Source organism: Geospiza fortis, unplaced genomic scaffold, assembly GCF_000277835.1.
Source record: "Geospiza fortis unplaced genomic scaffold, GeoFor_1.0 scaffold254, whole genome shotgun sequence".
Classification (NCBI taxonomy): domain Eukaryota; kingdom Metazoa; phylum Chordata; class Aves; order Passeriformes; family Thraupidae; genus Geospiza; species Geospiza fortis.
Window position 1 is genome coordinate 1,230,430 of NW_005054441.1, and position 10,621 is coordinate 1,241,050.

The following is a 10,621-nucleotide window of genomic DNA, read 5'->3' on the forward strand; positions in this document are numbered from 1 at the left end:
CCTGCCCCTGGATCCCTGGCAGTGCCCAAGGCCAGGCTGGACAGGGCTTGGAGCAACCTGGGACAGTGGAAGGTGTCCCTGCCATGGCAAGAATTGGGATGAGATGGGCTTAAGGGCTTTAAGGTCCCTTCCAACCCAAACCATTCTGGGATTCTTTGCATGCAAAGGGAAGCAAATCAAACCATGCAGGAAGAAAGAGCTGCTCTGCTCAGCCAGGGGGTGGTGACAGTGGAGTTACTCCAGGAGTAAGGAATCGATGCTCTAGGAAAAATGCTGCCTCCCTTCTCCCCCATCCTACTCCAGAGCGTCTGCCCTTCTCCTGGGTGTGAACAGAAGGTCCAGGATGTGGGGGCCGGTGGTGTACTGGGGATGCACTGGGGATGCATTGGGGATGCATTGGGGATGCATTGGGGATGCATTGGGGCTGTACTCGGGATGCACTGGGGCTATACTGGGGATGCACTGGGGATGCACTGGGGATGTACTCGGGATGCATTGGGGCTGTACTGGGGCTGTACTGGGGATGCATTGGGGCTGTACTGGGAATGCACTGGGGATGCACTGGGGCTGTACTGGGGATGCATTGGGGCTATACTGGGGATGCACTGGGGCTGTACTGGGGATGCACTGGGCTGTACTAGGGCTGTACTGGGGATGCACTGTTTTTTCTCTAACTGCAGGGAGTTACAAGACGGAGAGGAAGGCCTGCTTTGGGCACAAGCTGCCCCGGGACGCGGTGCCTCTCACGGCTCTGACAGGCACAGGTTCCGGACCAAGTCCGCACCGTCGCTGCCATCCGGGAGTGCCGGGGTAGCGGGGCTGGAAGCTGCGGGTGGGGCTCCTGAGCCCCCGCCAGACTGTCTGTGGGATATGTAAATGAGAAAACGCTATTTTTTTTTTAAATAAAAGCTACTTTAACCAGCGGGTATAAATGAACCCTCTACAAAATGTTTTGCAGCTTGTAAAATAAACATCGTGAGCAATTTGCAGGTCCTTGGGGCTCCGCTGTGCAGCTCCACGGCCCCTCCGCATCCAGCATCCCCGGAGGATGCAGCCGTCTGGCACGGGCTGGGGGTGCTCGAATTGGCTGCTCCCGGCTGAAACTGTGGAGCCGGAGACAGGAGAGGGAACCGGGAGCTGAGCGTGTCGTGGCAGAGCTGTCTCCTCTGCAGGCACCCCCAGATACCCTGTGGGACATGCTGCTGGTGAGCTGGGAAGAGGAGGGACAGCATCTCGGGGATACCCATAGTTTCCTCTCGCCATTAACTCCAGCCAGCCGGTGCCGCTGTGCCTGTTCTGCATAATTAACAGCCCTCTGGGTTGGAATAAACTGTGGGCACCGCTGGACGTTAGCCTTCACCTTGTCTCCCATCAGGTGGTCCTAGCAGGGCTTCGGCCGGTTGATGAATTAGTTAATTAATGCTAATTTTTCCGTTAATTCCCATGGCAGCTGTACAGTGTGTCATGTCCACCTGCAGCAGCTTAGTTTCTCTGTGTGATTATGGAATAAGACCTAAAGCATTCGCTTTTATCCCACTAACCGGATATTTCGTAAAGTTCAAGTATTCAGGAATTAACAGCAAATGCCTTTTAATTCCCCGGAAGCCAATAGCCTCTTAAAAAAACCAAACAAGACAAAACAAAAAATAACAAACAAACAAACAAACAAACAACCCCCCCCAAAACCAAAACCACCAAACAAACAAACAAACAAAAAAACCCAAAACCAAAAAACCCCCCAAAAACGCTGGCTTAGGGTGCTGCTGCTGCTGCTGCGGTGTGACCCCACACACAGCCCGGGCTGCCCCCACCCTGCACGCTGACAGGGACATGGTGTGGGGACACCAGGGGGACACTGAGCCCCCGCCACGATCCTCGCTCTCAGCACGGCTGAGAGGGGCAGGACCGGCCCGGGCGGGGGATGCTCATCTTGATGGGCTGCATTCCTCCACACAAAGGTCCTCCGATTTGTCCCATTAGTGCCATCATTAAAATCCAGTTAGTCTCCTACGGAGAGCAAATGCAGCCCAGCCAAGGCCCTGGCGAGGGGCTGCTGGCCCCAGAGCCCCGTTTGCCTGGCAGCCCTGGGAGTGCCTGGTGAGCCGTCCTGCCTCCCGCTTGTGTACTGGGGCTAATTGATGCAGGGGGCCCGGGAGCCGGGCTTCTCACCTTGTTAGCATGGCAATTAGCTCTCTTTACCCTCCTGATTGCTCCTGTGCATATTTCACTCCAGTCCAGCTTTCCAGTGAGTTATAAATGCAGCACCAGGGAGGCCGGGGGAGTCGTGCAGGGACAGCGAGCACAGAGCCATGCTGCGGACTGTCCTGCTGCTGCTGCTGGCCCTGGCCCAGACCGCGTGCCCGAGCCCAGCCAGCGTGGCCATCCGGCGGGCTGAGGCGCTGAAAAAACTCCTGGAAGTCTTTGGCATGGAAGACCCGCCAGCCCCTCCAACTCACTTCAAGCAGCCGCCCCAGTACATGGTGGATCTATTCAACACTGTCGCCAACGCGGATGGTGTCACCAAGAACCCTGACATCCTGGAGGGCAACACCGTCCGCAGCTTCCTGGAGAAAAGTAAGGGCGGGAGTCGTCCCGTGGGGCTGGGACGCCTCTGTGGGGAGGGGCTGAACGCGGCCGGTGGCGGTGCCGCCCCTGGTTCTGCTCTCCTCAGCACATCCTTCTCTCCAGCTCACAGCGAGGAGATGCGGTTCCTGTTCGTCCTCTCCAGCGTGGCCAAGAACGAGAAGATCCTGACGGCAGAGCTGCACCTCTTCCGCCTCTGGCCGAGGGTCACAGATGGGCCCAAACGGCAGCACTTCTGCCAGGTGAGGAGAGGGAAGGGGATGGGGATGGGGATGGGGACGGGGATGGGGACGGGGACGGGGACGGGAATGGGGATAAAGCTGTCCCCCAGCCTGTGCCCAGGGGTGCCACGGGCACACTGTGGTCATTTGCCTGCAGTGGGAACACAGCCTGGCTCTAGGATCACATGAACAAATGTTTCACAGAGAATCATGATGATTTAACTGTGGCAGGTTCTTAAATATCCTTTTGGCTTGTGCAAACATCAGCAAAGGCACACCAAGGTTGTTACAAATCCATGCCGATAACTCCCCGTCTGCCCCCACACCTCTGTCCACGGTCAACCCCTCGGGCAGAATACGTCGGGGTGATCACCTTTGCCTTCCCCAGGTCAATGTGTACCAGGTGCTGGAGAAAGACAAGCCAGACACCCCTGGAGGGAAGAAGCTGCTGGCAGCACGGCTTGTCTCACTGCAAACCTCGGGCTGGGAGGTCTTTGCCATCACGCCAGCTGTGAGTCACTTTTCCTCTGTTTTCACCTTTTAGGCTCCAGTGTAGTTTCCTGTCTGCAGTCTCTGCAGTGACATGGGGGGAATACATCCTCTGGGAGGGAGAGGAAATAGTCCTGCCAAGAGCCCCGGGGCTGCTTCATCCTTCCCCAAACTTGTCTCACTGCTCTGCAGGGTGTGCTGGTGCTGGCTCCTGCCACAGTGTCCCCTGTGCTGCAGCCCCGGAGCAATCCCTTCCCATGGCACACAGAGTGTGGCCTCAAGGGGTCCTGGTTCACCATGTCTGGCTGCTGGCCTGGGGCCTGCCTGTGGGGACACCGGCGCAGTGCCTGTCCCGGTCCATGTGACACATGTGGGTTTGGCTCCCCAGGTTCACGACTGGACCGAAGATGAAAGCAGCAACCAGGGTTTGCTGGTGACAGTCCAGAGCCGGGGGGGGAGCCCACTCGACCCCCCACCGCTGCAGTTTGCATCTGGCCGGGGCCACCACGAGAGCAAGAAGCCCATGTTGGTGCTTTTCACGGACGATGGGCGTCGCGGAGCGTCGCTGCCCACAGCCGGCTCCCCAGGTGGGTCCCACACGCCTGGCACGACTCGCTCGGTGCCAACATCCCTTCTCAGGAGGTGCTCCCCACAAGTGGGCTCCTCAAATCCAAACCTCCTTCCCTGGCTGCTGGGAGAGGCTCTCTCCTTTCTGGTGTAGCCTGCTCAGGGGTGTTGCCTGCTTGCAGATGTGAAGCTGGATTTGAGTTTGCCCGTAAGACTGAGGCTGTCGCCTCCTGTTGCCTCTGTCTGGGCTGGTGACAGGCTATGATCAGAGGGTTGCAGACAAAACCTGTGGGGAGGAGTGGCTGGGGGGGCTGCAGTATCTTCTCCCTCCACCCAGGCTCACGCAGTGGCCAATGACATTGGATGCTCCTTTCTGACAGATTTAACATCTCAGACTTCCGATCTCCCTGCCAAGATGCCGGTGCCCAAGCCAGGCAGGTCGCGCAGTACACGCTCCCTGGGCCGGCTCCAGCCCTGCCAGAGGCATCCTTTGTCCGTGGACTTTGAGGAGATTGGCTGGTCTGGCTGGATCATCTCACCACGGGGGTACAACGCCTTCCACTGCAAAGGCTCCTGCCCCTTCCCTCTGGGCGAGAACATGCGGCCGACCAACCACGCCACAGTGCAGTCCATCATCAATGCCCTGAAGCTGAGCGAGGGCGTCAGCAGCCCCTGCTGTGTGCCCGACAAGCTCTTCTCCATCAACCTCCTCTACTTCGACGATGACGAGAATGTGGTCCTCAAGCAGTACGATGACATGGTGGCCGGGAGCTGTGGCTGCCACTGAGGCAGGAGGAGCAGGGGCTGGAAACACCTGCAGGGGCGGCAGTGGGGCCGCACCCGCTCCCTCCGGAGCATCAGTGGGGTCTCTGTCCCACAAACCCTCTAAAAGAGACTGGGACGAGCAAAGCAAGGGAGTGCTGGGTCTGCCCAGGATGGTGTCACCCCCTGACAGGGCCAGCCAAGGAAGGCTCAGGGCCAAGCTCTGATTAAGCCAACCCAAAGGAGCCCGTGTGAACCAGCAGCCCCAGGGCAGCAGCTCCATTTGGAGTGCCCTGTGCAGGGGCATGAGTGTCTCTGCCCATGCAGAGGCTCCTGCAGGCTGTACTATATGTATATAGCAAGAGCACTAATATATGACAGAAACCGCCTGTACATTGTCCTGTAAATGTCTGTACATTCCTGCATCGCTGTGACTTGTAAAATTAATTCAGAGCAACTATTTAAAAGTGCTGTTCTCCAAAGGCTGCCTGTGGACTCTGAACTGCTGCCAGGAGCAGGGCAAGCAGACATCTCACAGGCACAGGGAAGGGGGTGCACATGGAGGGATGAAGATCCAGCTGCAGCGCAGTCTCCAGGGGCAAGGGGATGAGGTGGGTGTCCCCATTCCTTGAAAGCTGAACGATCTCAGGACCATCAGCCTGCAACTGGGGGTGCAGGGAGATGAGCAGGCGATGGGGGTGCTTGGGGGAATGTGGTGACGGGGTCTGGGGTGGGATAGGGGTGTCTATAGAGGTGCCTGGAGATGATGCTGCTGGGGCGGGTGGGTGGTGGCTGTTGAAGTTTAACCCCAGATGGCAACTAAGCACCATGCAGCCACTGGCCTCCCCCTCCACCCTGGTGGGATGGGGAGGAGAATCAGAAGAAAAGGTAAAATGTTTGGGTTGAGACACCCAATTGAAAATTCAATAATGGAAATAAAATAAAATATAGTAATGTTTAATAATATTTGTAATGAAAAGGGAGACACCAAAAGGAGGGAGTCATAAACCCCAAGACAGACAAATGATGCCCAATACCCAGTTGCTCAGCAGCCTCTGATCTGTGCCCAGCCTGTCTCCTAGCAGCAATTGGCTGCTGAGAGGTCAGTTTGTGATCAAGAATATTCTCACCCTGAATCTAAAATACAGCATTGCACCAGCCCCTGCCAAGAAAATGAACAATATTGCAGCTGAAACTAGGACAGTGGGGCAGGAGAGCTCTGGGGAAAGATGGTCAGAGGAAACTGCTGTGCCCAGAGAGAATGTTCCTCATGGAAGAGAAATGGGGTGGAAACCAGAGCTGCCCAAGGCTGTGGGGTCAGGTCAGTGCTGGGGAGGTGCACAGAGGGTGGGTGTCATTGTGGGTTACTGGGGAGTGGGTTTAGGTGTTGGTGGTCAGCACAGGGGTCCCCTCACACCTGGTGGCACAGCCCCCTGCAGTCCAGCTCTCAGTAGGAGTGGGGCTGTCCCTGACAGAGCACTCAGCTCCTCCAAGTCTCTTTCCAAGTTTCCAACATCAGCAGCTTAGCCACAGCCCCGGGCTGATACCAGGAGTCCCCTGGCACCTCTGCATCTCCAGCTCACTAGTGAGTGAATTGTACCCTGGCCTGGCTGGCACCAGTTTCCTCCCCCTGCTCACCCGGAAGCAGCAGCAGCAGCTCTTGGCCCTTCCCCATGCCAACCCTCCCTGCAGTCTGAGGTCCCTCTCTCCATCTCACCCAGAGGAAGGGTATATCCCTTCAGGAAGCCCTTTCACTGGACACAGTCACACAGTGGAGGGCAAATCCTCGCCCTGTGCCCCTCAGATATGTTCCCCACTGCCCCCCATGATGTGAATACAGGGCAGAGCCAACTGGTGTGTCCTGATCATATGCACATCCCAGCTCCAATTCCAATACACCCAGGCCCAGGTGTCTCATTCCAAAACTAATGTATGGACAGGCTCATCTGCATCCCTGAGAGCCCTGTCCTTGCACTGAGGGACTTATGAGCCCTAGGGAGATGTCCCCTCCTCACCCTAAATGATGAGCAGTTTACTGAATCACACACAGTGGCTGGACAAGAATCCATGACAATGAAGGTTTGGGCCTGGTTTATTAAATCCTGTTCCTGGGGGTGCTCTGGCTACAAGTTCTGTGTGCCTATAGTGCCTGTGGGTCCCACCACAGCAGCACCCCAAGTCAGGACCCAAACTCCAGGGCAGTGGGAAGAAGAGCAGATTTGGCTGGAAGGATGCATGGCTGTAAGCCTTTCCTCTGGGCCTTCACTCAATACTCCACACTGGACCAGGCCTGGGCTGCTTGGCTGGGAGGGAGTCACAGGGCCCTGGGCAGGGGGAGCCTGTGTGTGTCCCACTCAGCAGGGAATGGAGCAGCACCTGCACATGAGTCACACTGGGCTACCTGCCTCACACAGGTGACAGTTCAGTCCCATCCTCACTCCCCGTGATGTGAGGGTGCCCCTTGCCTCAGCCCAGGGCAGACAAACAGCCCTGACTGCTCTGCAGGACAGCATTGCCCAGCAGCAGCAGTGAGAGAGGTCCCAGCTGGGAGCAGCCCCTGTGCAGCAGCAGAGCCCCAGCACTGTTGTGACTCTGCCCATAGCTCGGAGCCTCCCTGGGGGACAGGAGCTACAGGGAGGATGGCCAGGACAGGGGATGTCTGGGGTGGGGAGCCTGTGCTCAGCGGTAATAGCGGGGGTCAGCTCTCCAGCACTCTGAGAACTTCCGCAGGACTCGCTGCTTCAGTCGGATCCTCCTGGAAAGCTGAAGTGACTGGCTCATCTCATGGGCCTTCAGCTTGGCATAGTAGTCAGAAAATTTGTTGTAGAGGATGGAGATGGGCATTCCATTGAGGATGATGCCGAAGGAGATGCAGACAAATGCCACCATCCTGCCGAGAACTGTGTCAGGCACAGTGTCTCCGTAGCCCACAGTGGAGAGGCTGACCTGTGCAGGGACAGAAAAGGATAAAATCTCATGGGAACAAGCCCAGCAGACCCCACTGGCTGGTGCTGGAACTCACTCCCTCCCACCCCTCTGTGGAGCCACCTGTCCCCTGTGACCAGTGCCAGACCCTGACCCTGATGGCAGCCAGCTGAGCTGTCCACTCTCCAGAACCTGCAGGGCCAGGGCTCCACTGTCCAGGCTGTGCCTAGCAGGCCTGCAGAGATGAAGGAAATGGCTGGCTGAACCCAAGAAACACAGATCAGAGGCCACACCCTGCTCCCTCACTGCTTTTGTGTGTGTCTCTTCAAAGGCAGCTGGACACTCCTGAGCTGAGCCTTCCCCAGCAGGCAGCATCTGCGGGAGCTTCCTTCCCCCTCAGAGCCGTGGCTCCAGAGCTTCCTGGCTGTGAGCTGCCTGGCCCCAGACAAACAAAGCTTCCTGGAGCCTCCCTCCAGGAGAAACAGAAGCATTGCCTGGGAATGAACCATGTTTAGTAAATGGGGAGCAGGGCTAGGGTGAGATCTGAGGCCAGAGAGTTTTGGGCTTGGCAGCGAGCTGTGCTCCCAGGGGAAGGCTCAGCCTGGGATGTTGAAATGCTTGAACCTGGTGATGTTGCTCTTCCTCGAGGAGGGATGACTTTGAACCAGACAGCCTTCAGCAGCCAAAGGGGATTATAAGAGCAGAAGTGATCTGTGGGATCATTTAATCTGTAAATCAAAATGTCCTCATAACCTGTGGCTCTCAAGTGCTTTAGCTGCTCCCCATCTTGGAGGTAATGCCAGGTTTATTACAGTGCTCAGCTCTGCAGAGCTGCCAGCTCCTGGCACAAGCAGGGCAGTGAAGGGGCAGCACATGCCAGTGTGTGTCCACTCTCATGACACGGGCTGAGGCACAGTGTGACTGTGGGTGCTACACGCAGCCACAGTCACACTGTGGCTATGGGTTCCCCATCTCAGACCCACAAGCTCTTGTGCCCCTTGAGCTCAGCAGGGCTGCAATGCTGCCCAGGCCTTAGGCTTTCCAGAGTGGCTGTCCCCATACCCACAGGCTGCATCCACTCAGCACTTGGGTCCCATGACAGATAAAGCTGAGTCACATCCCGCTTGTTCAGCTCAGGCCTGGAGGTTCCCAAAGCACCACCTCTGTCCCACCATCCCACCCTAGCACCAGCTTTTGAGCCTCTGGGCTCAGTCCAAACCTCTGACTCCTTTTCTCAGAGCACCAGGACACTCCCACCGTTACTGAGCTGGTGGGAAGCCTGGGCCCTTCCTGCCTCCTGCCCAGCAGCAGCGGTGAATCCCCCGAGCACTGGGGCAGCCCCTCCCTTCAGAGCCTCCCCCACCCCCTGTGCAAGAAGCTGCTCACACCTTACCGCTGCCCACCACCACGCGCAGGGGATGCTGGTGAAGTCAGTGCCAGGGACATCATGTTCCACCGAGTGTATGAGAGCAGAGAAGGTGAAGACCCCCATGGCAATGAAGAGGAGGAGGCAGCAAACCTGCTGGTAGCACTGGCGCATGGTGAAGCTGAAGGCCCGGAGGCCAGTGGAGTGACGTGCCAGCTTGAGGATGCGGAAGATCCTCATGAGCTTGATGAGCTTGAGGACTTTGCCCAGCTTGCTCACATTCTCCACCTTGTGCAGCTCCTCATGGTATTGCATTTCTCCATCATCCAGATTTTCAAAGAGAATCTGGATGTAGAAGGGCAGGATGGCCACCAGGTCTATAGCATTAAATGCTGCCCGCAGAAAGTTCTTGAAGCTGGAGGAGGATATGAGCCGCATGAGGTATTCAGAGGTGAAGAAGATGGCACAGATCATCTCCATCTGCTCCATCCACATTTTCCCTGTCTTGTTTTTCATCTCCTCCACTGTGCTCAGTGTCATGCCCACAATGGAGATAAGCACAAAGAAGCTCGACATGACAGCAATGATCTTGGCTGGGACAGAAGAGTACGGGTTTTCAATGAGGTTCCAGACCATCTTCCGAAACTGACCCAGAAACTTGCCATCAAACTGCGTCCCTGATTCCAGGGGCTCCAGTTCTGCCTCCAGTTCCTTCTCTATTTTCAGGTACTCACTGACTTCATCTCGCTTTTCCTCTAACAGGATCCGGCAGCAGCGTTGGGAGTATTTCAAATGGATTCCCCAGTACTCGATTTCCTCCACAAAGTTACTGGGGCACATCTCATCCATCACCCACAGGACCCCACTGCGGTAGAAGTGGAAGATGTAGTGGAAAATGGAAGGATCTCTATCAAAGAAGTACTCGTTCTTCTGCACCAAGTAGTCATCACAGAGCTGCAGCTTCTTCACGGGGTCTGTATAGAGCGCCAGCTTCCCAAGCCGGGTGATGGGGTATTGGGCAAGTACCTTGCAAGCTATCTGGAACAATTTGCCACCCACATTAATGTTGAGCAGATACTTGTTCCTTTGGATGGGAGTCTGGCTCTTCTCCTGGTTACCATCTGCCACATTCTGCATGGAGTTCCATTGCCTTACTAGGCTATCCTGTGCAAATGGGATGTAGGATTCCTCTTCCTCTGGGCTCCGGCAGTGGCCCCGGTGATCCCTGATCTTCAGGCTGGCCGAGAGACTCGCGCGCCTGGTGCGCTGCTGCCTCATGGTGCCCAGGCTCCCGCAGCAGTGACTCCTGTTCCCGGCCACAGGACAGCAGCTCTGGCTTCACGGGAACGCTCCCATGGCCACACGCTGACTGGGACAGTGCTGCCTGAGGGGCACAGCTGTGTCCCAGTGCCACGTGGCACCTGCTGGGGTCCCAAAGCCGATTGCTGATCAGATTGGAGTTTGCATTGGAGCAGTTGGAGGCGGTCAAGTGCCCGCTCCTTAAGACACTAATGAGATTGAGGCACTAGTCCTTTATGTAAGGAACTATTTCTAGCTCTGCACTTCTCTTTTCCCTTATTCTGTTATTATTAGCTGTTTGCATTTGCTGGATGCTGTTTCCTGGAAGGACATCCATGACAGCAAACTGGAAACAGCACAAACTTGCCTCAATTTGCCCCCTGTTGATGGGACAGGAAGGTGCAGACAT

At 56.5% G+C, this 10,621-nt stretch overlaps 2 protein-coding genes across 2 annotated transcripts; one reads left to right on the plus strand and one right to left on the minus strand.

Annotated features, from left to right (window-relative positions):
• The first annotated feature begins 2,294 nt into the window (after positions 1-2,294).
• Positions 2,295-5,005, plus strand: LOC102034024 (bone morphogenetic protein 2-like). The gene is made up of 5 exons (XM_005427312.2): positions 2,295-2,574; positions 2,689-2,825; positions 3,193-3,315; positions 3,682-3,880; positions 4,241-5,005. The coding sequence occupies exons 1-5, from the start codon at positions 2,310-2,312 to the stop codon at positions 4,645-4,647; spliced, it is 1,131 nt and encodes a 376-aa protein (XP_005427369.1). The 5' UTR covers positions 2,295-2,309; the 3' UTR covers positions 4,648-5,005.
• A 1,534-nt stretch (positions 5,006-6,539) lies between these two features.
• LOC102041308 (potassium voltage-gated channel subfamily V member 2-like) lies at positions 6,540-10,191 on the minus strand. Its single transcript, XM_005427351.2, has 2 exons — positions 8,941-10,191; positions 6,540-7,568 (listed from the first exon to the last, which is right to left on the minus strand). Exons 1-2 carry the CDS (start codon positions 10,189-10,191, stop codon positions 7,302-7,304), a joined length of 1,518 nt encoding a protein of 505 aa, XP_005427408.1. The 3' UTR covers positions 6,540-7,301.
• Positions 10,192-10,621: the final 430 nt, after the last annotated feature.